Source organism: Mesoplodon bidens (genome assembly GCF_964165515.1).
Source record: "Mesoplodon bidens genome assembly, chromosome: 7".
Classification (NCBI taxonomy): domain Eukaryota; kingdom Metazoa; phylum Chordata; class Mammalia; order Artiodactyla; family Ziphiidae; genus Mesoplodon; species Mesoplodon bidens.
In genome coordinates this window covers 61,598,438-61,624,633 of record NC_138164.1, presented here as the reverse complement: position 1 = coordinate 61,624,633, position 26,196 = coordinate 61,598,438, and the positions used below count along the sequence as shown (strand labels likewise).

The following is a 26,196-nucleotide window of genomic DNA, read 5'->3' as shown; positions in this document are numbered from 1 at the left end:
TAAGAGATTCATTGCTAGGCACCAAGGAGAAGCAAACAGGAAGCAAAGGGGAAGGAGAAAAGGGAGGGCAGTTTAGAGATGGATGGACTTCTTATGAGAACTGGACATCTGTGGTCCACACTGGCATGTGACTGAGCTCCCTTCTTCGACTCCCTTCTTGGATGGCCCCAAAGAAGTCTTCGTATTCTCATTTTCTCCATCCTTTAGCTCTGGTTTTAGAACTTAGCCACCTTCCCTATTCCTGTCTATTTGGGGTATGGTGCCCACGACAGCTTTGCTGAACACGGAGTTCCCACTAGTCGGGAGGTGACTGCCCTTCAGCCCTCTCCCCTCCCCAGCTCCTCCCTCTACCACTGACTCCGCCCACTCCCAAAGCCCCATCCCCTCCACTTGCCAACTTGACAGAGGCCTTCTCTGATAGTGGCTTCAATATAAAGAAGTACAGATGAGTATTCATTATTTCACCCAACAACTGAAGGTCCTACGTGCCAGGCTAAATGTAAACACCCTTTAGTAGGCAATTAGGAGCCAGACATGATTTTCAACCAGGGAATGGCAATAGAAAGTATCTCACCTTATGCCTAGACACTCAGTTATAGAAATATTTAGATAAATGTATAAATGAGTGAAAGAATGATCATAACTGTGTATTGGGAAGATAACTTTAGCAAATGTATGAGAGGCTAAGGGGATTTTTAAAAGCCCCTCTAAGCCCTGGGCTTAAGCCATACGCTGAAGTAGGTGAAGTTAATCTCTACTTCCATCCTGTAGGACTCCCTGCCATCTGACTGGTAGGACTGCAACCCCCAGCCTCCTAGGCTGTGTTCCACGACTAAGACTTGCTCTCCAGGGTCATTACTCAGCACGAAATATATTTACCTGATGCCTGTTTAAGGCATTATCCGCCCAAATAGGGACAAAAAAGGTATCTCTCATGAGAGAATATCTGTCACAGTAACAGGCTCATGGGGGAAACAATCAAAAGTAAGAGCGACCATCTGCTTTCATCTGAGAGAACCAGCACTGGCCAAGTTCGGCCCCAAATCTATTAGACAAAGAGGCATCCCTACTTCCCCAACAGGGATTTCAGTAGGTCCGAACAAATACGCCTGATTCAGAGCTTTGGGAGTCCAGAGACCTTCCTAATGGTGAAGACCTTCTCCATGGGTAAAGGAGCGGCTGGGCCAGGACAACATTCTGAGAAAAACAAACTGAGAAGCCCAGCAGCCTGGGCAAGCTCTGGGGCAGATGGCTCCGGGCACAATGACATCAGGAGCTACCATCGCCCCAAGTTAGAGCCCAACATCTACACACTACCCTACCAGCTGCATTTGTTTTCTTGACTTTTCTCCCTCTTCTAGCCCCATAAACTGTGAACTCCTTGAGGGCAGAGACCGTGGGAAGTTTTGTCCAATGCTTTAAAGTCCTAACCCATGTCCATTTCCCATTAAGAACGATCCTAATAAATGAACTTCAAGTTGATCTTTCATAGGAGTCATGCCATCAGAAACAATAAGTACCATCATCAAGGCCCACTGACATTGAGCTTCTCACTTTCTCCCTAGGAGATAATGCTTTCTGGATAAGGGAAGGTTGAGTAGAGCTGCAAAGCTGGAGAAGGTAAGTGACCTCATGATCCTACTATTTTGCCCAATTCCTCTAGAACAGTGAGCCTGTAGCGCTCTGAGCACGATTAGAAGGATGTGTGTGTTTTGTTATTAAAAACAGAACAACTCACCCACATCTTCCTCTGTGCCATGACACCTGCTTGTAACCTCGTACGTGGATGAGTGGCGAGTCATTTGAAAAGCTGAGTCCTCTGACTTCCATTTTGAGATAAGAGTCCTATATGCAGCCAGGACTTGCTGATCAGGGAGCATGCAGGCACTCTGCCTTTCCTAGGGATGGGAAGAAGGGAAATCACAGGCCCAATCCTCTCATTTTACAGATGGAGACCTGAGGCCCAGAGAGTACAGGTGACATGCCCAAGGTCCCAAAGCAAGCCAGTGGAAAAGCCAGGACTACATCATGGTCTCTCAACTCACACTTCAGTGCCCTTTTGACTGCAGTAGCTATGGCAAAATTTTCATTTTGCTCTTTGGAGAAGTGAAAAAAGGCAGGGAGCAGAATATTACGATTTTGGATTCTCTGCAGACTTCAGTAACCTCTGTTATCCTGGCCTCCACTGTCCTGGCTGTGGTCGCCTCCTATGGTAGCCCTTCTATGGAAAGTTGGGTCCTAAGCCAATTAGTTCTGAGCTGGCTCAGAGCTCCTACCAGGGTTGGTGCAGTCCCCTTGCACGTGGCTCAGGATCTCTCGGTCTGTAAACAGGCGGAAGGCAATCTGCTCACACTCCCGCTTGGTCCCACATTCAAACAAACACCCAAACAAGCCCTCCTTCTCCAGAGCAGCCAAATCAGAGTAGCCACAGGGCCCGCAGTGCAAGATCCAGGGACGGGACCAGCAGGCAGCCTCCAACGGGCTCTGGTTGAGGTAGATGCCAAGGTCGACCCTCCGTTTCTTATTGGTTGGGTGTGAGTACAAGAGCCATGATTCTGACAGGGTTCTAGCTTCTGGCTCTAGCCTCAGTGAGCTCTCCAGCAGATGGCTCTGCTGAATGGTAGGAGCATCTTTGCCAGCAGGGTGCTGGCACCCATTTGGGATCTCCAGGGACCGGAAACTCACCACACTGCCTTGGCAGCCATGAGGGGGCTCACAGAGCTGTTGGCTCAGAGCTGGTTTCTGAAAGCATTCACCATGGTCGGTGCTGAGAGCCTCCGCCCGGCACCTGTTTGGTGTCCGGGCACTGCAATACAGCACAGCATGGCCAGCCTTCCCGGTTACCTCTGCCACTTCGCACTCCACTGTCACCATGGTCTTAATAAGCCTGCCATGGTGCCATGTGGCTCCTAGGTCATCACTATAGATCATCAGGGAATGAGGCCTGGCTTTATATGGTAGCCGAAAGCAAAAGAACCGGTAAGGGATGTAGTAGGCGTATGCAGGGATGATCAGCCTCCCCGACTGCAGCTGGATGCCATGACCTGGGCCCACAGCAAACGTGGCCCAATGTTCCACCTCTGGGCCAATGACCTCCTCGGTCAGGTCCCTCACCTCGCTCCATGAATAGCCAGCATCCTGACTGCAGATGAAGCAGAGGCGGGCAGCATTCCTGCCTGACACAATCTGTTGACGCTCAGTGACATGGCCCCGCACACAGATGAAGAATAGGTACACACGGCCACTCTTCTGCTCCCACACAGGACAGGGGTTCATGGTCCGATGCCCAGGTAATGTGGCTTCCATCAGGGGCTTCAGGGGTTCCCACTAGACAAGGGGAAGGGAGAAAGAGCAGGAGTGAAAGATTAATAGGAAGACATGAGGCTCATTAAAAGCATTAATACTGGGGACTTCTCTGATGGTCCAGTGGTTAAGAATCCGCCTTCCAATGCAGGAGATGTGGGTTCAATCCCTGGTCGGGGAACTAAGATCCCACATGCCTCGGGGCAACTAAGCCCGTGCACCACAACAAAAGATGCCGCATGGAAAGATCCCGCAACAAAAGATCCTGCGTGCCTCCACTAAGACCCTATGCAGCCATAAATAAATAAATAAATATATTTTTTTAAAAAAGCATGAATACTTCTCAGAGGTAAGAAATAAATGGTACTGAAATCTATAAAATCATGAAGGCCCAAGTGTTCACTGAATTCTCAAATATTATAGGATAACTCATCAGCTGCAAAGAGGCAATGCTAGGTATTGTACATGCTGTCCCCTCTGTCTGGAACACTCTTCTGCACTTTGTCTACATGCCCAATTCATCGTCCAAAACTCAACTCAAAGTCACCTCCTTTATGAAGCCTTGCATGAGGCTCCCTCCCACCCCTTACCAAAGACAATCGGTTCCAGATCACCGCAATAAAGCGAATGTCGCCATAAAGTGAGTCACATGGATTTTTTTGGTATATTTATATTTACGCTAGGCTGTAGTCTATTAAGTGTGTAATAGCATTATGTCAAAAAAAATAAACAATGTACATAGCTTAATTTAAAAATACTGTATTGCTAAAAAAATGCTAACTGCCATTCAGCAAGTTACAATCTTTCTGCTGGTGGAGGGTTTGAAATACCGCAAGAATTACCAATATGTGACACAGAGACTCAAAGTGAGCAATTGCTGTTGGAAAAATGGTGCCGACCTGCTTGATGCAAAGTTGCCACAAACCTTCAATTTGTGAAAAACGCATTATCTGTGAAGCACAGTAAAGCGAAGTGCAGTAAAATGAGGTATGTCTGTAATTTTTTATGTGCCTGGCTCCCTTCCTAGATTATGAGTCCTTTGAAGGTAAAAACCAAATTATTCTGATTTTGTATTGCCAGTGCCTAGCACATGATGGGAGCAAGATAAATATTTTTAAAAAGAAAGGACACCTCCCCCCCAAAAATAAAGAAGAAAAGAAAAAGAAAAGAAAGGCCAACACACAGGGAAGTTTTAGGCAAATAAAGGGAAATTTAAGACAAAGATTTTTTTTCCCTTCCTCTACTACCCCAGGAGGCAATTCATAACGACGCCATTAAAAACTCAAGCATGGAGTCAGAGACATCTAGTTCAAACCTTGCCTTCACCACTCATCATGTGATCTTGGGCAAGTTACTCAATCTCACTTCACCTCCATTTCCTCATCAATTAAATGGAGGATGTAATAACATGCTCACAGAGGGGATGTAAGTATAAAATGAAATAATGCCTAATCAGACATACCGCAAAGACCTAATTTCCTTAATATATTTTTAAAACAATATTAGAAATTGGTAAGAAAATTTCCAAAAACCCCAACAGAACTGGGCAAAGAGCAAGATCAGACAACTCAACAGAAAGAGAAAAAAAAAAGAAAATGTGAAGGAAAAGGACTTCCAATTACAACAAACTAGGTAATTTTTTTTTTTTTTTTTTTTTTTTTTGCGGTACGCAGGGCTCTCACTGTTGTGGCCCCTCCCGTTGTGGAGCACAGGCTCCGGATGCACAGGCTCAGCGGCCATGGCTCACGGGCCCAGCCACTCCACAGCATGTGGGATCTTCCCGGACTGGGGGACGAACCCGTGTCCCCTGCATTGGCAGGCGGACTCTCAACCACTGCGCCACCAGGGAAGCCCAAACTAGGTAATTTGAACCAAACTTTCTACTGAGAACTAGGATAGATAAAAAAAAATTAAGACAAAAACATCATTTGAAAGCACCAGAGAGCAAACAAGGCCATGAAGAATTATAGGCCAAAAACTGAAAGTTCATTCAGAGCAGCTGACGTGGTATTTTGAGAACCTTTTCCCCTCAGGTATCTCTACTAATTCTCAAAGAGGTAACTGAAAAGCTGAGAAGCCAAGCAACTCATCTGACAGCCCTACAGGGCTAGTAGGACAAAAATTAGAGGCCCTTTTAAACCCACCAGGCTTTGAGGGAACCTTAAAGGGCTAAGTCCCAGAAGTACAGATGAAACTGGAGTAGACCAGCCCTCACAACCACCACTCTAGAAAACTGGTTGGCATTACCTACTAAAGTAGAATATAAACATACCCTATAATCCAGTAACGCCATTTCTAGATATCAACCCAGCAAAAGGCATGCACATAGTACTGAAAAACATGTGCAGAATATTCAGAGCTGCAGTGTCTGTACACATAATCACTAACCTGAATTGGCAACAACAGCAGAATGGATCAATTCATTGTGTATAGTCATAAAATGGAAATTATGTAACAATGAAAATGAACAAATACAGCTGTATACAACAATCTGGATAAACCTCAAGAATACTGAACAAAAGAAGCCAAACATAAAGAATCCATAGATTAAAACCAAGCAAAACTCTAGAGCTATAAATCAGGCTAGTAATTACCTTTGGGGAAGAAGAGAGGGGGAATGAGAAGCTTCTGAGGTGCTGGCAATATTCTATTTCTTGAGCTGAGTGTGAGTCCACAAGTGTTGGCTTTGTCAATTCACAGAGCTGACATTTATGTTTTGTGCATTTGACAATTATGTTTTATGTTTTCTGTATCTGTTATCACTTTACATGAAAAACATTTTTAAGGTAGTATTAAGACTATATACTTGGACTTCTCTGGTGGCGCAACAGTTAAGAATCCGCCTTCCACCACAATGTAATAACTCTAATAGTTACATAACTGTGGAGTTACAGAGTTCACTGAGATTGGTCATGTTGTTTGACTTCATTCATTTATTTATATAAAAAACATATATTGTGCACCTTTAACATAAAAGGCACTGTGAAGGCTTCTCAAGATGTAATATTTAGAATATACTAAAGTTACTCCATCTTTAGTTTCAATGTTATAAATTAATTAACACAGAAAGTACAGTGTTATGATCAGTTGCCTCATATCCTGTCTGGAAAGGGGTTAAAAAAAAAAAAAAAAAAAAGAATCCGCCTGCTAACACAGGGGACATGGGTTTGAGCCCTGGGCCAGGAAGATCCCACATGTCACGGAGCAACTAAGCCTGTGTGCCACAACTACTGAGCCTGCATTCTAGAGCCTGCGAGCCACAACTACTGAGCCCGCATGCCACAACTACCGAAGCCCGCGCGCCTAAAGCCTGTGCTCTGCAACAAGAAGCCACCGCAATGAGAAGCCTGCGCACCGCAACAAAGAGTAGCCCCTACTTGCTGCAACTAGAGAAAGCCCGCACGCAGCAACAAAGACCCAATGCAGCCAAAAATAAATTTTAAAGTTTTTTAAATTAAAAAAAAAAAGACTTTGTACTTCCTTTCTGTATGAAGAAGCACTAGAAGGATACATAAGAAACAATAGTGACTGCCTGTAAGAGGCAGAGGACTGGGAATGGGATGTATACACCTTTTTACACTGTTTTTATTCTTCAGCAATATGAAAGTGTTAACTACCCAAAACAAAAAATAAGATTTTTAAAAATTAACTCCTGCATGAATGAGCAAAGCATATTATTAAGCAAAGCTCAGATCATAGAATCTCAGAGTTATAAGGATCTTGTGCTAACTCACATCCTACAGAAGATTCTCCTCTAAGTCTTATGGATAAAGGCCATTCAGTCTCTCCTTGAACTGGTCTAGGGACAGGGAACTCACTATCTCTGGGGCAGCCCATTCTATACCAGAGTGCCTGGTACACTGTAAACACTTCAAACATTATGTGCCAAAGTCAACTTAATTATTGGGCAGAAGCCCACCTTCCTCCACGAAGCTCTCCCAGATTGGCTAACTGATCAAAGATTGCTTCCTAAGTCCTCTCAAATGGTTTTCTTCCTCTCTGGAAACTATATGCATGAGAAGTCCACATCGCTGTCTGATCTGACTGTATTTTAAACCAATGGAGGCAGGGACCTCAGTTCCCTGTGACTCTTGGGTAATCAAAACTCAGGCCACCAGCAGGAAGGGGAAGCCAGGCCTGCCTTGAGACGGAGAGGAAAGGCACCCACAGAGCTGACTCCAGAGCCTCGAAGACACCACCAGAGAGAGGAGATAAAGAAAGCACTGTGGATGTCAGAGAAGGAAAAGACCGTGTGTGGATATGGGAAAGCCAGGGAGAAATCACCTTCTGTTCTGCTCATCTTTAACACACCCACTTCAAGTATCAGCTTAGACGCCATGCCCTGCACGACAGCTTCTCTGATCCCAGCTGCATTTGAACTCCTAAGGAAACACCTCACTCTGCATAAACCTGCCTTGCGACACTTTGTGGATTCTGGGTGGGAGTTTTGGACAGTCACATCTGTGCACAGCTTTGTTTTCTCTCTACAATTTGGTTGTGCAAATTCTTCCCAAAGAGGGGTCAGAGTCTCTCAACTTTTGTATCCCCCTCCCTTCACAACATCCCCTGACTTAATGCCTGGTACTTGGTAGGTGCTCAATAAATGTTGAAGGGAAGAAAAAAGGAAGGGAAAGAGAAAGGAAGAAAGATGACAGAGGGAGAGAGGAATGGAGGAAAGTGGGAGGAAGGAGAAGGGATGGAAGGAAGAAGGATCACAGAAGTGCCCTCAGATGGAAACAGTACTCTATAAACAATGTATGGAGGCTCTTCTCCATGTTCCTCCACTACGTGCCTCCTCTCCCTTCCAAGTGCCAACAAGAGGGTCTGGGGAGCAGATTTAATTTTCTATTGTCACCCTGGGGATAGTACCCCTGTGTCCTTGGCACCCTGTGGGGAAACCAACACTTCATGGATAGCACTGAATATGTGATCTGATGAGAAGTAACAGCTACAAACTCATTTGGATGGTTAAGGTTGCTCAGATCAACAACCTTGAGCAGGATCCAGGAAGATATAAGAAATCCATTAACACAGACACTCCCTTTAAGAACAGGAAGAAAAAGAAGTTATTGGGCAGTCTAGTCATTGTGAAGTCAGAAGCTCAGCCATCCTTATTAGCTGAGAGGAGAAAACGAAATGGGCCAGATATGTCTAATATAAAGTTGACATGAAGCTGGAAAAAAATGTGAACAAAACACTAAAGCGTTAGAAGCCAAACGATCTCAACCAGGTGGAAGCAATGGCAAACAAGCTGAGGCTTGACAGAGATAAAACAAGTCTTGGGCTTAAAAATTTAGATGGAGAAACGTGATTAAAGAACAACAAATGGGGCTTTTGTGTGTGAACACACATGTTCACAATAGCCAAAAGGTGGGAGCAACTTAAGTGTCCATCAACTGATGAATGGATAAACGAAATGGATAAATGAAAGAACAGATTAACAATACAATAAGAAGGAAATCCTGACATAATGCTATGACATGGATGAACCTTGAGGATGTTATACTAAGTAAAGAAACCAATCACAAAAAGACAAAATATTGCATGATTCCACTTACATGAAGTATCTAAAGTAATCAAATTCATAGAAACAAAGTACAATAGTAATTTCTAGGGGCTTGGGGTCGGGGGAAATGAGTTGTTCAATGAGTATAAAGTTACAGTCAGGGCTTCCCTGGTGGTGCAGTGGTTGAGAATCCGCCTGCTGATGCAGGGGACACGGGTTCGTGCCCCGGTCCGGGAAGATCCCACATGCCGTGGAGCGGCTGGGCCCGTGAGCCACGGCCGCTTCCGCAACAGGAGAGGCCACAACAGTGAGAGGCCCGCGTACCACAAAAATTAATAAATAAATAAATGTGGAGGAAACAAGTGAAAAAGGATCCTTTGTCTTTAAAAAAAAAAAAAAGTTACAGTCATGCACTGATGAATAAGTTCTAGAGACCTGTTCCATAACAATGTAATACAGTTAACAATACTGCAATGTACACTTAAAATGGTTAAGGTGGAAAGTTTTACATTAGGTGTATTTACCACAATTAAAACTGTTTTAAAAAGAACAAAAAATGTGAAAAAGTCTTGGAGGTTTTAGTTGACCATCTACTTAACGTTTATGCAGCTACCAAAAACGTAAATGTTGGACTTCCCTGGTGGTGCAGTGGTTAAGAATCCGCCCGCCAATGCTGGGGACACGGGTTTGAGCCCTGGTCCAGAAAGATCCCACATGCTGCGGAGCAGCTAAGCCCGTGCGCCACAACTACTGAGCCTGCGCTCTAGAGCCCGCGTGCCACAACTACTGAAGCCCATGCGCCTAGAGCCTGAGCTCCACAACAAGAGAAGCCACCGCAGAGAAGCCCGTGCACCACAACGAAGAGTAGCCCCCACTCACCACAACTACAGAAAGCCCACGCGTAGCAACGAAGACCCAAGGCAGCCAAAAATAAATAAATACGTAAATAAATTTATTTTTAAAAAAAGTAAATGTCACTTTACCTTAGGCTGTATTAAAAGGATACAAGGTGGGATAGCCACCTCACTGCTGAGCTGGTCAGTCCATCCCTAGGGTCCTAAGTTCAATTCTGAGTACCATACTTTGAAAAAAGACACTGACATCCCACACCAGGTCCCAAGGACAGTAATCACAGTTTTCAAGGGACCAGAAACCAAATCAAGACTGTGGTCTAAGCAGCTGATAAAAGAACCGAAGCTGTTGAACCCAAAAAATAGAAGACTCAGAGGGTGTGAATACTGTTTTCAGATACATCAAAGAGCAGTTCTCCAGAAAAGGGACTTTACCTATACAATGTACAGAAGGCAGAACAAGACCAATGGGTAATTATAGAGAAATACAGATTGTATCATTCAAAAAAAAAAAAAGTTAACAGTTGCTACAGGATTAAGTTCCTCATTTGAGGAGTTGGGTAAGTAGACCCTTAATAGAAGATGACTAATGTTGAGTTCCTACTATGTAATTGCTATTATTAATTATATTTTGCAGACAATGAAACAGAGAAGAGTCAGGTATTCAAGTTCACAGCCAATAAATGATGGGTCTTGCCTGACTCCAAAGCCAGGCTCTTAACCACTAAGCTATTAGTAGCTACCAATGGAATACAGAAGATTTCTATATTGGGAAAGAAGTTGGGCTGATAATTCTTCTAACTTTAAGATACTACAATTAAGTAAATGAGAGAATTAATGTGAATAAAATAAAGAAAAGAGAGAATGAGTTAAAGTGGACACATTTGTGAATGTGTGTGACTACTGGCCAGTGAGGTTATGTAACAGGTATGGTCTGATTAAAAAACGCTTAACTGCCCAACTGTGTGTGACAGAAAGCAGGGCAACATAACCACAGGCATTGCCTGTCCTGGAGGAAACAAAACAGCGAGAACTCCAAGTTGGGCTACAGGACACCCGGGATATAAGCAGAGGTTTGACCCTGGGAAGCCATAAGAAAGACTTGTGACAAGGTGTAAGAGCAGGGAATGGAAATTCCCTGAAGTAAAAAACTTCCCTACAGGGAAATGTGAGTAAGTCATCAAAAGCAAAGACAGGGGTTGCTGGCAAGGGCCACCATCAGCAGAAAAGCATTTGCACTGTAACAGCAAAACAAGGCATCCCTATGGACATGAAGTTTTAATGGTGAGGTTTCTGTGAGTAGAAAAGCAGAGCAGGTTAGAGGGATTAAAGTACCTCTTATAAAAAATGTATGTATGTGTGTAACTCTCAAATCCATTGTCTCACCTGAACCTCACTTCAGCAATCTCTGAGACATAAAAGGCAACAATGAGAAAAAATGGGATCTGAAGTAACCCTGTGGTTCATAGGCCCAAGAGCAGCAACCATTCTCTCCCCCATAAAAACACAGTAAACATGTGCTACTTAGGGACAAGGGCACCAAACCCATTTCTGCCTCTTATTAGGTGTGTGCCTAAGGCAAGTCACTTTACTTCCGAGCTCCAGTTTCCTGTTGTAAAACAGGCCTCATAATATTTACCTCACATAAAGCACAGGGGAGAGGAAGAGCAGGAAGGGGAAGGGAGTATGGGTGTCGTCATCCTGCCTCCCCCGCATCTTCTGGTAGTTGTGGTCTTGAACAAGCTACCTACCTGTTGGAGCACCAGGATCCCTCATCAGCAAAACTGGATTAACAATGCTTACTTCCTCCGATGACTTATGAGGATAAAAGAGAATGTGAATGAAAAGCACACCACATGTTGGCCAAACTGAACAAACCATGGAGGCCTCTAGTCAGAGACCGAGTTTGAAGCCTGCTTTTACTGCTTTATTATAGCTGTGTGACCTTGAGCAAATAGCAACCTCTCTGAGCCTCAGTTTCCTCATCTGTAAAATGTGACTGACAGTATTTCCTACATCACAGAATGGCTGTGAGATTCAGTGTGCCCCTGGCACACAGGAAGTACTCAGGAACTGAAAGCATTGCTGTTACTGCCTTTTTTCCTCCTCAGCTCTGATACAAGGCTTTTCTTGCATTGATGGGGAAAGACACAGACTCTGACATACTCAGAGCAGTGCAGAAACGGAGGCCCAGGCTCAGATCTGGGATAAGGAGTCACCTGTACTGAGTGCCCAGTCCTCAACCCTCGCCTCAGCACCAGGTGGAGAGCATCCTCATCCCTGCTCGAGGAGCGCTTCTCTGCAAAGGCCAGGAAGGTCTGGGTAGGGGGCACATAGAGCAAGGCTGGGATCCGGTAGGTGATCCCCCTCTTGTCCTCCTGCTGGAACAGAGGGCTGTTGAAGGAGCACGATGTCATTTCTTCCATGACCTCTGCAAGGATAGGAGGCAGATAAACGTGTGTCCACATTCAAATGCTGGCTTGTATACAAGTTCTGCTCTATCATTCCATTTCTGGAGATCACTGGGAGGCAAAGATGTACTCAAACGTTTATTTTTTTATACAAAAGTAACATCATGATCTCAACAGTACAAAGCATGCAGTAGGCACTCTCATTTAACAAGTCTATCCTCCAGACTCTGTGGGAATCCTATGCAGCCTGTGTCAAGTGTCTCTCCAGAGAGATTCTGTATGTGCTTCTGCCGAGCATTCAGAGGTATTACCAGCCCGGATGGTTTCTAATGTCAATTTCTTGGTGTGGAGTTTTTAGGCCATTCAGGTAATATAAACATAAACCCAAATCCATATGAGGGAATGCCTGTGGTTAAGAATTCTCCAGGCAGGTAGATGCAGATGATATGTGAAAATTGGTCTCAAGTGATTCTGAAGAAGTATTAGACACACACACTTATGTATGTGTGTATGTATGTATGTACATATGTATGTATGTATGCATGAAGAGACAAGGACAGAGACAGAGAGAGACAGAGAGAGGGAGGAAATGATATAGCAAACGGGGTAAAATGTTACAAACTGGTAAGTCCGTATGAAAGTTATATGGGAATCTTTGTCCTATTTTGTTTTTTTAAAATAAATTTATTTATTTATTAAAAAAAAAGAATTCTCTAGGCAAACTTTCCCCTTCTATTGGAGCCTAGAAGAGGCAATCTTCTTTGTCATCTCTGTCAGTAGTAAGACTTTTTTTTCCTACTCCACTTGATCAGAGGACACAGATTTTCAAGGCATCTAGCTTCATGCGGGGATCTCACTTCCAACCAGAGTCAAACCCAGGTGGGCTCATAGTTTCATTCACTGTAACAGCAGGTATATTAAAGCCCAAGCTTCTAGGTAAGTGGGACATGCAAACATCTAGGGCAGCTGAGGTCAGGTAAAGGGGCTAACTTCTCCAGTTTTCAGTTTACTCTCGGTTTTTAGGCCTGGGGATTTCTCTTACTTTCTTGCAAATTCAGCTATAAAAGACTTTGTTATATTTATACACCATTTTACAGGTTAGCTAGCCTGCCATCATGCTGAAAATGGAAATCTCTAGGTACATTTCTCAAAGTAAATCAGGTGTTCGTTCAACTTCTCAGAGGCCCAAAAAGCGAATCCAGTCAGACAGACAGAACCAAGCTTAGAATTATTATATTTTCTCTCACCACCTGTCATCCAAGCTCTGTCTTCCAAATCATTTGTAAAAATAATCAGGCTGTAAGAATGAGGCCCATAAGGCCTTACTCATTTATTTAATAAATATTTCTGAGTGCCCACTCAGAAGGTTAGACCATAAGGTAGGTGCTGAGGAGACAGAAAGGAATCAGAGGTCCCTGCCCTCAAGAAACCCACATCCAGGTGAGCGAAACAGACATATACATAGACAATTATAATATCATGTAGTAAGTGCTACTTTAGAGGTCAACATGAGAGCATGCAGGAAAACAGAAAAGGGCAACTGTCTAGATGAAGGCAGCAGTGGTGGAGTTTTGGAGGGGTAATAAGCCATGGGATCTCCTGTCTCACATCCTTATACTCTGGGCCTGGAACATTCAGATAGGCACAGACCTCACTCCCTCACCTCCTTCAGCTCTATTCAAACATCATCCAATCAGTGAGGGCTTCCCTGACAACTCTCTTGCCCCTCTCTATCCCCTATTCCTGCTCTATTCTCCATGCCACTTACCATCACCCGTATATTATACTTATTTAATATACCTCACAGAATAGAAGTTCCATGAAGGGCAGGGATATGTCTGTTTTGTTCCCTGATATGCCTCTACACCTAGAACCTTGCCTGGTAATTCATAGGCACTTGACAAATATTCATTGAATGACTGAATGAATGGGTGAGCTGGATCTTAAAGCATGAATAGTGGGTTATGGCCAACTGAAGGAGAAGGGCAGAGGGAGCGGATGTGAAAAGCCTAAAGGTCACAGAAAACACAGTGAGCTGTGGGGACTCGCAGTAATCCAGTACAACTACAGTGGAGTGCAAAAGCTGTGAGCAAAGGTGGGACTGAAGGGGTCAGGTGAGTGCAAATCCTGGGAGGCTTTGATACCTTATTAAGGTGTTTATTCCCACAGGTAGGGAGCCACTCAACAGTTTTTGGCAGAGGAATGCCAAGATCAAGTATGCATTTAAGACCTCTCTCTCATAGTGGGAAGCAGCCGCATAGCACAGGGAGATGAGCTCGGTGCTTGGTGACCGCCTGGAGGGGTGGGATAGGGAGGGTGGGAGGGAGGGAGACGCAAGAGGGAAGGGATGTGGGAACAGATGTATATGTATGACTGATTCACTTTGTTATAAAGCAGAAACTAATAAAAAAAAAAGACCTCTCTCTCAGGTAGGCTTCGGGGCAATGAACTGAAGGGGAAAGCTGCACTGCTTTGGGCTACAGCCTCATAGTGTCAGTCAAGACAAGCTTTGTCATTGACAGCATATGAATGATTTATTTAGCATATGAATTCATTTAGCATATGAATAATTCATTTCACTTGTTCCTAACCTAAAGCGAGAAGAATCACAGCTCACTATCTGAGGGGGTGGGGAGGTGGCCTCCAGAGTCCAGAAGAAAAGCCTCCCTTCATTCCAATTCTGGGCTCTCAGGTGTCTTCCTCACACCATGCTTGAGCACACCTCTCTCTCCCCAGTTCAGGCTCTCCTGCCAGAGGGTCAGGCTTTCTTCTAAGTAAAGATCTGTCCCTGGGCCAAGCTGGTGTAATGGTTTAGAACATAAGGTGTGGACCAGGCCAGGACTGCATGAACTTGGGCATGTTATTTAACTTCTCTATGCTTCTGGATCCTCCTTATAAGATTCAGTAGAATGAGTGAAAGAATTAAGTTAAAAAGTTTAAGTGTCTGTTACAGGGCCCATGACACAGTATGAGCTTAATATAGGACAGTTACTATTTTTAGACTGTCAATCACTACATATTCTAGTTTTACTCCTTGAAACTTGTGGATGATGATGATGAAAATGGCAACCACAATCACAACTCCCCTTCCTAAAAGTATTTAAATCCCTCTGCACCTCTGGGAGAGGTCATATTTTAAACTCTTATAAGATATATAAGTTAATATCAATACTATTAATCATCAGCCAACACATGATTATTGGTTAACACCACAACAGGATGTCTCTGGGTGGTAAGAAGAATGAAGCACAGAATAAGCATGGGAATGGGCAGGGAGGACTAGGAAAAAAGAAAAGGAGAGGAAGTGGAGAGAGCACGTAAGGAGAAGCACAAGTTCTTACTGCGTGACCTTGTGCTAGTCAGTTAATCTCTCTAGGTCTTGGATTCCTTGCTTATAAAATGTGGATGACAATAATACCTACCTAAGATGACTGAATGAAGAACCACTCAAAAATGTTTTATAAACTTTAAAGCACTATGTAAGTAAAAGTATTATAAATTCAGATGTCGTCACAATTTCACTTATGGCTTTGCTATCACTATAACAATTAGAGTCCCTATCATTACTTTTTATTAATTATGCCGATCATGTTGATGACAATGGTAACACAGGTGGTGACTCTGGCATTGATACCCAAACTGTTTCGCACAAACCGTAAGCCGGGAGCTAGGGATAGAGAAGAATCAGATATAGTTCTGCTCCGGAGTTGTTCATTTTAGCAGAGAACTCAACGTGATCAATTGCCGCTCCATATAATCACCTTTCAATCAAGCCCTCCCTGCTCTCTCACTGGAAGAAAGTATAGTGTAGCATGGACTTTGAAGACTGACTTGGCTTTGACACTACCAAGTCAAATTCACCTCTGAACCTCAGTTTTCTCACTTGTAATGGAGATAATATCACCTATTTCTCAAGCTTTCTCAAGTGTAATTCCATAGACTCCAATTAATCCAGAGCGCCAAGCAGCCTCCAGTGAACCCCAGAAGGAGGCCTCCTTTCTTTATTCACTCCTAACTACTAATACTTAAGGAGCACCCGTCGCACGTCAGGCCTTTGAAGATCCTGTGGTCCAAACCATGGTCCTGTGGTCATGGTACACATGGGAAAACTCAGGCCCACAGAGGGGAATAAACTCCTCTAAGGCCACTCAATGAGTCAGTAACAAAACCCGGACCAAGGCCCAAGTCTCCTAAGTTTCAGCTCAGGGCTCTGCTGCCTACAGACCCCCTTTAGTAAGAAGGGTTTTCCCAGTCTCAGATCCCTTTCATCTCTAAATAAGTTTGGCTTCTGTCGAAGGAAAACAAAACCAGATCTAGCCAAAAACACTTTCTGGCTCTGTCTGAGACCCTAGCCAACTGGGGTGTGTCTGACCCAATATTCCCCGCAGACTGGATTCCCTAAGCCCAGAAAGTACTGCCAAACCTGTCCCCAGAGTCACAGCGCCCCACGTTTTGGGGGGCTCTCCAGTCTCCCAGCCCCACTCACCTGCGCGGGACCCCGGCTCCTCCATCTTTCTTGGGGTAGGTCTGGGCGCGGGGTCAAGCCCTCACGTCTCGTACACTGAAGCCCGGGAGAATGACCAACGCTGGAGAGACAGGAGAGGGACTGCGGACGCGGACACAAACCACGAAAAGTAAAGAAGCAGGCCGACAGAGACCTCGAGAGGCCGGCAGCGGGGCTGACAGACCCAAGACACCGAGAAGAGCAGGTAGGAAAGCCAGTCCCGGACGCGCGGAGGCCGCAGCCCGCCTGCGGTTGGGTCAGGCCATTGGCTGAGGCGGGGAGTTAGCCCCGCCCCCTCGGGCCATTTCAGCCAAAGCCCCACCCCTCTCCTTCCGCCGCCCGGTCCCTTCTCTGCCCAGGCTGGGAAATCCCTCCTCTCTCCGGCCCCCAGTCCCGACCCAGCCGTGGCTTAGGATTTGCCCCTTCCTCTCCCACCACCCGACCACCAGCCCGTCCAATGGCTGCGGAGCTCCCTGGCTCCGCCCCTCACCCCTCCATTCCGCTCCTCTGTCTTCAGTCCCCTTTTCCCATGCTCCCACCTATTGGTTGCCGGTCTGTTGATGGGTATCACGCTTAAAACTTCCCTGGACAGCTTGAGAGTGGAGCGAAGGTTCCGGGCCTCAGAGGGGACTCAACTAAAAGGTCCAGAGATCCAGAGCATTGGGCAACCCACCGTTAAGAAAATAAAAATTATATTTATATGTGTTATTTTATATATTTACGTGTGTGCATGTGTATATATTTTTTGAGAAAATAATAGTATTAGATTACGACCCACTGAATAAGATAAAAACCCACAAGTCCACATTGATATGCACAATTGAATAAATATTATAAACAGGGGAGAAAGGAAAGCTCTTCCTATAGTAGAATTCCAATTTATGAAAGTAGTCCGTGCACAGGCTATTTGAACACATTACGGTTTATGCTAAACACCTGCTTTCCTTCTGAGAGTCTGGAATTTTGAAACATGCTGGGAAGAGAGTGCCCACGTGGCCAATAAAAACTGTGGGTGCTGAGTCTCTAATGGGTTCTCTAGACAGAAATATGGCGCACATGCTGCATTTGTGCTGGGGGAAAGTGTGATCTCTCATGAGAGGGAGAGAGCATAAGAAAGCCTATACATGGATGCTTTCAGACTCAGCCTGCAGTCCTTTTCTCTGATGATCCAGTGTGTGTCCATACTAAATACATTGCTGTAATCAATCTTAGCCGTGAGTACAACTATAGCCTAGTGCTGAAACCGTGTAACTCCAACTGGGACTTGAACCCACCGGCCAGGACTCAAACCCAGCCAAAATCCAGATTGGGACTTGAACCCACGGTCTTTTAACTGAGATCACACACCTGGTCTCAGGATTTAATGAAGCTCAGGTTCTTGATGTCTCATCGCAGAAAGAATTCAGTGGGAGACAAAGTCAGAGGTAAGAAGTGGATTTATTTAGAGAGAAACACACTCCACAAACAGAGTGTGGGCCATCTCAGAAGGCGAGAGCAGCCCCAGGGTATGGGGTTGTCAGTTTTTATAGAGGTGGGTAATTGCATAGGCTAATGAGTGGGAGGAGTATTCCAGCTATTTGGGAGAAAGGGTGGGGATTTCTAGGAATCAGGCCACTGCCTAATTTTTTACCTTTATGGTCAGCCTTGGAACTATTATGGCGCCTGTAGGTGTGTCATTTAGCTTGCTTATGTGTTACAATGAGCATATACTGAGGCTCAAGGTCTAGTGGAAGTTGACTCATCTGCCACCTTGGACCTATTTGGTTCTAATCAGTTTATGTTGTGTCCTCGGGTTATGTCATTCTTTTAAAGGCTGTGCCCTGCCCCCTTCCCTCCTGTTTCAGTCCTATGAGTACTTCTAGCAAATCTCTGAATCTAGGGCTGAATCTGAATCTTGGGAACGCTCAACCAAATACAATATATAAAGTTTTAAAACATGTAAAATAATAATACTATGTATTGTTAGTGGACACGTGTGAAGAAAATGCAAAGGAATAAGATAGCAAATTCAGGATCACAGTCACTTCTGGGAGTGCAGGAAGTAGGGTGTGATTAAGAAAACCCAAGGGACTTCAATTGTATCGGTAACATATTTTTTAAAGGTGGCAGTGGGTTCATGGGTGTTCACTTTATTATTCTTTAAGCCTTATTGTTTGTCTAAACTATTTCATTTTTAAAGATTGGTTCATACAAAGTCCTAGGGTTTTTCACCAGACCTCTCCAAGCACACAATCACCAACTTGGATCACCAAGTCAATTTTAGAAAAATATCTAAAGCTAATGCCAAGTCTCTCTCAGTTCTTCTTTGCTGGTCTCAGTCTAATGCCCGAGGCAGTGAAGTTTAGTAGCAATCTCTATATTTGGAGGTGAAGCGATCTTGACTCCAATCCTGACTTCCCACTTCCTAGCTGAGTAAGCTTGGCAAGTTGTTTAACTTCTGTGCCTCAGGTTCCTCATCTGTAAAGAGGGCACACTTGGCCCCACTCCTCATCCATAGCTCAGATCAAATACATTTCATTTCCTGTATAAGGACCTTCCAGGCCTCCATGCTAAACAGTTATTCCTCTTCTGGCCTCCACAGCACTTTGTACAGATGGATTCTGATGAATTTTCTGAGTTTGCCACTTCATCGGCCACTCTGATTAATCTGATAGAGATGGAACCAAATCTATTCTAATGGTCTCCTACAGCATTTAATTAAGGATACTATCCAAGTATACATCCAAGCAACAGGATGAGACCAACCAGCAGAATTGACCTCAACCACAACCAAGGGCCTGGACCCAACCAGCTGGAAAAACAACCACCGAGAAACCAACCATAAGCCATTAAGATCTATCTTGGAATGCCAGGTGGTATTCTCTAGTTTATGCATTGACCTGTACCCTGCCTGAGGCATTAATCCAAGTACAACAGGTTATATTAGCCATTGCAGACTTTACCTTGGCCCACAAGGAAGTCAAGAACAATTCTATCATTCATAACTACAGTGGCCAGTGAGTTGAAGTTCACCTGAATGCCTTCCAGGGCTGAGGTATATTATTGATGGCTTCAGCTAAAGTCGGGAACGAATTTCATATCAACATTTCTAATAGGATGACTCTCAAGATAGGGATAACCTCCTGAAGAAGTGCATAAATGAGTAGGTCACCCTTCCAGGAAGCTCCCTGTGTAACCAAGGGTAGCCTCATGTTGGAGCCATCTCCACAGTCATCTGAAGGCTACATGATCTGCTGGTGGTGCTTCCTTAAACGCTTGAAGGTTGATCATGACCCACCCTATGGTGCAAGACACCATGTTTTCAGGGAGGAAGGCAAGTTAATGCCTGGCTTCCACAAAGGAAGTATAGTCCTGGGGACATATATGATGTCCCTGTTTACAATTGCTGGGGCCTCCCAAGTGGGATCTACATCATTCAGGGGACACAGATTGACAATGTCCCTAATGTAAACCTCCTGCCCACCTGGTAGGCCTCAGAGTTCCCAGTTCATTTATTTATTTATTTTTATTTTTGGCTGCATTGGGTCTTCATTGCTGCATGGGGGCTTTCTCTAGTTGCGGCGAGCGGGGGCTACTCTTCGTTGCAGTGCGCCGGCTTCTCATTGTGGTGGCTTCTCTTGTTGCAGAGCACAGGCTCTAGGCATGCAGGCTTCAGTAGTTGTGGCTCGCGGGCCCTAGAGCACATGGGCTTCAGCAGTTGTGGTGCGCAGGCTCAGTAGTCACAGCTTGCGGGCTCTAGAGCGCAGGTTCAGTAGTTGTGGCACACGGGCTTAGTTACTCCATGGCATGTGGGATCTTCCCAGACCAGGGATCGAACCTGTGTCCCCTGCATTGGCAGGCGGATTCTTAACCACTGCACCACCAGGGAAGTCCCTCCCAGTTCATTTAGAATCATTGAAACCAGTCCTTATTTTTGGAAAGACTGCCTGATAGGTTAGTCCAACCTATCCCATGCATCCATGCCACAAGTCAGGTAGCATCTGTCCATTCCGCAGGATGACTGAGCAATAGCTACAAGAATGAGGGTGAGGGACACATGTCTAGAGCCTGTGACATGTGTTTTTCATGAGACTATAGGAGCTGAAAGTACACCTAATGTTTCTGATAAGACTTCTCAGTAGGTTAAAAGGAATGGTTAAAAGGAATCAAACTGTGGTCAGAGCCATCTTGTGGGGGATAGCAAACCTAGCAGTTAGTTGAGTTTAAGGAGCTTGCAGTAGTTTGAGATAGTTGTACTAGGCCATTTTCCTTTGAAAGGAAGGCTCCAGGGTTGGCTCTTTTTCCAAATGTTATGATCTAGGACTATGTCAAAGCAACAAGAGAATCCAGGTGGCTGAACCAGAATTTAAAAAAATCTAGGCCTCCTTCTGGCTTAGCTGTCACCCGGGGGATGTAGCACCTAGGCTAGCCTGCAAATGCTATTAGGGCAAAGAAACATCATGCCCAACAATGGTCAGGGCATATACTAAATTTTCAAAATAAACCTGTACAACAATCCCCAACCCTTCTCTTTCTGATCATTACCCAGTAAACAGCTGTGATAGTTAATTGTATGTTTCAGCTTGCCTGGGACAGATATTTTGTGTCAACTTAACTGGGATAGTGCCCAGATATTTGGTTAGGCATTATTCTAGGTATGTCTGAGGGTATTTCTGGAAGAGATTCCTATTTGAATCAGTAGACTCAGTAAAGCAGACTGCCCTCCCCGATGCAGGTGGGTCTTATCCAATCTGTTGGAGGCCTGAATAGAACAAGAGTCGGGGTAAGGGAGAATTTACTTCCTCTGCCTGACTGCTTTCAAGCTAGGACATCAGTCTTCTTCTACTTCTGGAATGGAGCTTACACCATTGGTTCTCCTGATTCTCAGGCCGTTGAATTCATACTGGAACTACACCAGCAGCTCTCCTGGGTCTCCAGCTTACAGACAGAAGATCATGGGACTTCTCAGCCTCCATAATCATGTGAGCCAATTCCTTATAATACACCTCTTTATATATACATAAACATATCCTATTAGTTCTGTTTCTCTGGAGAACCCTAATACAGCAGTAAAGAGGAAGCGATTGATCTGGGGACAGCCACATTCAGTGACCACACCGCCTTACCAAGATGTATTGACTAGAATGAGATGAGAGGTAGAATCAGAAATGTTTTGAGTACATTTTTTGAGTAGGCTGTTCCAACACTCAACAACACTATATGCTTGTGGATTAAAGAGTGGAAGGTCCATCAAATACCTTGACTATTAGCCCACTATTGGGTGACTTTTGCAATAAAAGTTGTACCATTGTCAGACTGCATATAGATAAGAAAAACATAAAGCAGATTGGTTTCAAGACCAAAAATAGTGTGGTTGGAGTTGGTGGATTGGACTAGAACAACCCTGTAACCTGAAAAAGTGTCAAGAGTGGTGAGGCACTACTGGTAATCAGCCAGGAGTGGGTGGAGGCCATGCCCTGTGCTAGGTAGCCTCACTCATGGCTAGACAAACAGGAGTCACAAGTGTGGTATGCAGTGGTAGCCTCTGCCTCAGAAGCATAAGCCATTTAACTTTGTGCCAAGGCTGTGACGGTGCATGTAATGCCATGTCTGGTGAGATGATGGATCCATTGGCAGCTTGACTGTAGTTGGCCCCCACTGAATAGGCCCCCACATAAATGACCCAGACAGTTCAATTAATAGCTGTAATTCATTTCTATTTTGGGGCCTCAAAGAAGAGTATCTTTGACAGTCTGTAATCTTCCAAGTGACACACCAGAAGACCAGGCCTTTGGCAACAGCCAAGAGTCAGTGAAAATATAACCTGTCTGGTCCCTAGTAATATTGTCTAGGGTAAGAGTGACAGTTTTCAATTCAGCCCTTTGTGCTGATCAAGCCCTTACTGTAGTCAGTCTTCCAGAATTGTCATTGGACACCAACAGCTTTCAACTTAACTGCAACATCAGTGAATCAGGCCCAGGAATTTGATTGGAGAAATCCCTTTGGATCAAGGACCCCAGTGAGTCAGTAGCTTTACTTCAGGCAGCCAGGTGGGAACTACATTTCCTCCAAGGGAGTAGCTGTCACTTTTTCATGTAAAACTAAGACGGTGAGGCTGGCTGCATCCCAGAACATGCCATTTTCTCTTGACTAGGGGACTGCTGGGCTCTTTTTTTTTTTTTTTTTTTTGTCTGTGTTGGGTCTTCGTTGCTGTGCGTGGGCTTCTCATTGTGGTGGCTTCTCTTGTTGCAGAGCATGGGCTCTAGGTGTGTGGGCTTCAGTAGTTGTGGCACATGGCTCAGTAGTTGTGGCTCGTGGGCTCTAGGGCACAGGCTCAGCAGTTGTGGTGCACGGGCTTAGTTGCTCCGCGGCATGTGGGATCTTCCTGGACCAGGGCTCGATCCAGTGTCCCCTGCACTGGCAGGCGGATTCTCAACCACTGCGCCACGAGGGAAGCCCCTGGGCTCCTTTTTGTTAGTTGTCAAATCTCAGTTAATATGGCCCCAAATGGGGATGTTAGGCCAGAGCTATGAGGCTTCTATGGGCCAGGTGTTCAGTTTCAGTAGTAGCTCTGTAGTAGCCTAACAGCTGTCCACCTTTTTAAAAGGAGGTACTTGATGCCTGCAAAGTACACTGCTGTACTGGGAAATGGCCTGAGTACTCCAGCAGTCACCAGATTTTCAACTAAATCTGTGGCTTTCATCTTTCCTCTTAGAATTCTATATTATTTTTGTTAGACTACCCAAGAGGAGACAGGGGTCCCTTCCCTCTCTATGCAGTAGTAGCCGCAGAATGGGAGACTTAAGAGCATTCACAGTTCAATCAAACGTCCACCTGCTCTCAGTAACACGTTGATGCGAAAGGCACAAAACGTTAGTACGCTGAATCTATTTAGAGGCTCCCTCTACAGGTCGTTTTAATTTTCCTTTCCCATTGCAAACTGCGTCCAAACCTCACCAGCTGAATTCAGGTACTTTCCCCTCATCACGGGAACCCAAACCAAGTAGTTTAAAACAGGTATGTTGCAGGCCACAGCCACAGCCACCAAGAGACGCTGCTCTCTCCCAGCCAAGAGTGTGGGGACATCACAGGAGTGGGAGAGGCTAACCTACAGGCTGGGTCCGTGAGAGGAACTTTGCTCCTGACTCCTCCTCCAGGGTCAGTGCTGCCTCTTCCCTTGTGTACCTCTTGGCTCCGATAAGCACCTGCAGCTCAGGGACTGTTATTTTGGGGGTTTTTGCCCCCCTGCACACCACTGTGCATCTGCCTCACAGTCCTTGGCACTTTTGACCATTCCTGTGCCCAGGGTTCCCTGTCCCCATGGGGCGAAGTAGGATGGTGACTTACTTATATTCAACAGAGCTAGAAAAGAGGAATCCCTCCCCTCCTCAAAGATCCCCCAGCATACACAGCTTCTTTCCTTAAAGTAGGAGAGGGAGCAAGAGGGATCAGGTCATGTACTTACGTTTCCTTCAAGTGGTTACCTGCTTGGACTCCTAATATTTTGGGTCCACTCAATGCTCTACATCCTTATTGCTGACACCACTTATTTCACCTTTGGGGAAGCCTTTACTCATCAGCCAGCCATACTGCCTTCAGCTGGGGCCACAGGCTTGCTGCCTCATTGTCAAAACATCCTTTCCTCCTCCTGCCCCAAAGAGAATGAGCAACAACCTAAGTACCAGTTGGACAATGTGTTTCAATCCTACCTCTCACTGCTCAGCCTCAAAACATTCATTAACACGTAGGACAACTAGGGACCCTTATTCCTCTCCTTGCTCAGCAACATTTGCTATCAGACCCCAGGTTATCTTCTCATATCCTCACCTGGCCCATGACCTTTCTCTTCTGGAAAGCCTTGTCTGTCAGGATCCCATCCTTGTTACCAAACTGTCAAGAGTAGTCTATGAAGGATCTCAAATTTTATCCTATTTGCAAACTAACAAGTTAACCTATTATTTTTTCATGGATACTGGCAGATGACATGAGACTCCTGGATCAAAGAACTTTATTACTTATAGTGCAGCAAGCAGCAATGCCAGTTCCCCCTACCCCCCGCCCCAACAAAAGTGATGCAGATAGGCCTTGATGGATGCCTACACGTGCAGTGGGTTGTGTCACGGGAAAAGAACCCTGAGCTTGGGGGAGTCAACGCTTATAGTGAACAGTGGGCAAACTTGCTCCCAGGGAAGAGACATTACCTCCTCTCTCAAGATAGCTCACTATCAACAGAACACTGAGATACAGCCCAGGAAAAGAGTAGTCAGGGTCTTGCATTCATATGAAGCAAGAACGTGCAGGGATGCTTAGGGCTCATGGCAGATTGCCTCTCCCAACACTTTCTCATTCTCCAGTGGGTCACCTTTGACAGCATTATAAACCAAATCAGAGCCTGAATACTGATACTGAATACTATTCAATACTAATCAGCAGTTTCCCAGAGGAGTTTGTCAGTCACAGGGAAATCTCCCCCAAAGAGCCAAAGCTCCATTACAGCAGCCAAGACCCACTGCAAAAAATTTTGAGACCTTTACTGTTGTCTCTGACTGGAACTAAGGTTGGCACGATAAACTGCAGGATAAACTGCAGGAGGGGGCTGGCTGCCAGACAATCTAACAGCTGCCATCCCTCCTCACCCAAGCAAACCAGCCAAAGTAACAATTCACCTGGTTTCTGTTCACAGAAGCAGGGAACTTCCCTCCTTTCATGCTTGTGTAGGTGTGTGTCTCTGTAACTGCTGTCTGAAAGGAAGAGGAATCTGCTGCCCACCAGGGATGAATATTAGTGTCAGTAGTTATAATGGGGCAAATCCGAAGGTGACTGCCAGATTAGTCAGGAAGTCCTCCTGCTCAGAGGAAAGTGAGCAACAACCAGCACACCTTCTGAGCAATTGTCTTTGAACCTACTTCCCAGTAGTAAGAGCCGACAACCACATCCCTAATCCTCATTAGCAGGCAATAATATATTTAAAACATTATTCTGAGAAGGGGGTCATAGACAACACCAGACTGTCATAAAAGGTCCATGGCATAAAAAGAGGTTAATTATCCTCATCAATTATTCTTGAATAATTGTGGATATCAGAGGAGACACCTGAGCACATGTGCTTTCAGGCTGGATTGTTAAGAATATTCTATTTAATAACATTAGAGCCTGTCAGTGGGGACAGGATATTTTACAAAAGATATTGTGGTATTAGCAGTTTCCCCAGGTAACTTCCATCAGGGAGACAAGGTTTGGGAAGGGGTGTCTAGCCAGGAGTGGTAATATGACAGAGAGTTGGTGAGAGAAAGCTCTAAATTGAGTGGGAACTTGGACCCAGAGAAAAATACAACTTGTGTGTATTCAAAGGACCTTTTGCATTTTCTTCCATTCCCTAAGGTTGTTCTGAAGCAAAAAGATTGTTTCTAAAAATACATACAGCACCAATTGTCAAATAAACATTAGGAGCTCAAATTTACAAATAATGAAGAACACAGCTGTCTTTCCCCACTCTCCTCAGCAGTCTTAAATACTTGGAAGACCGAAGTTCTTCCTCCGCAGGTGTGAGGAGTTGAGAGTCAAGAGGAAAATGTGATGAATGTCAGTTTCCTGGTGGAAGGGGTGCTACAGACCTACTAAAGAGAGTAAACAGCCCAGCGG

At 45.0% G+C, this 26,196-nt stretch overlaps 1 protein-coding gene across 3 annotated transcripts; it reads right to left on the bottom strand.

The window, feature by feature from the left end:
• Nucleotides 1-357: 357 nt before the first annotated feature.
• NEU3 (neuraminidase 3) lies at nucleotides 358-16,873 on the bottom strand. 3 transcript variants are annotated; one of them, XM_081238760.1, is made up of 3 exons: nucleotides 16,558-16,873; nucleotides 11,880-12,091; nucleotides 358-3,327 (listed from the first exon to the last, which is right to left on the bottom strand). In XM_081238760.1, the coding sequence occupies exons 1-3, from the start codon at nucleotides 16,580-16,582 to the stop codon at nucleotides 2,248-2,250; spliced, it is 1,317 nt and encodes a 438-aa protein (XP_081094886.1). In that variant the 5' UTR covers nucleotides 16,583-16,873; the 3' UTR covers nucleotides 358-2,247. The 3 variants fall into 3 exon arrangements, with proteins under 3 accessions (XP_081094886.1, XP_081094887.1, XP_081094888.1); XM_081238761.1 differs by lacking the exon at nucleotides 11,880-12,091; XM_081238762.1 differs by lacking the exons at nucleotides 11,880-12,091; nucleotides 16,558-16,873 and adding an exon at nucleotides 11,412-11,868.
• Between the last annotated feature and the right edge of the window lie 9,323 nt (nucleotides 16,874-26,196).

Coding starts and splice junctions, on each gene's coding strand:
- NEU3 (XM_081238760.1), bottom strand. CDS start 16,582: ATGGAGGAGCCGGGGTCCCGCGCAG. Junction 12,092..16,557: donor GGAGCCGGGGTCCCGCGCAG/GTGAGTGGGGCT, acceptor CTATCCTTGCAG/AGGTCATGGAAGAAATGACA. Junction 3,328..11,879: donor GGACTGGGCACTCAGTACAG/GTGACTCCTTAT, acceptor CCCCTTGTCTAG/TGGGAACCCCTGAAGCCCCT.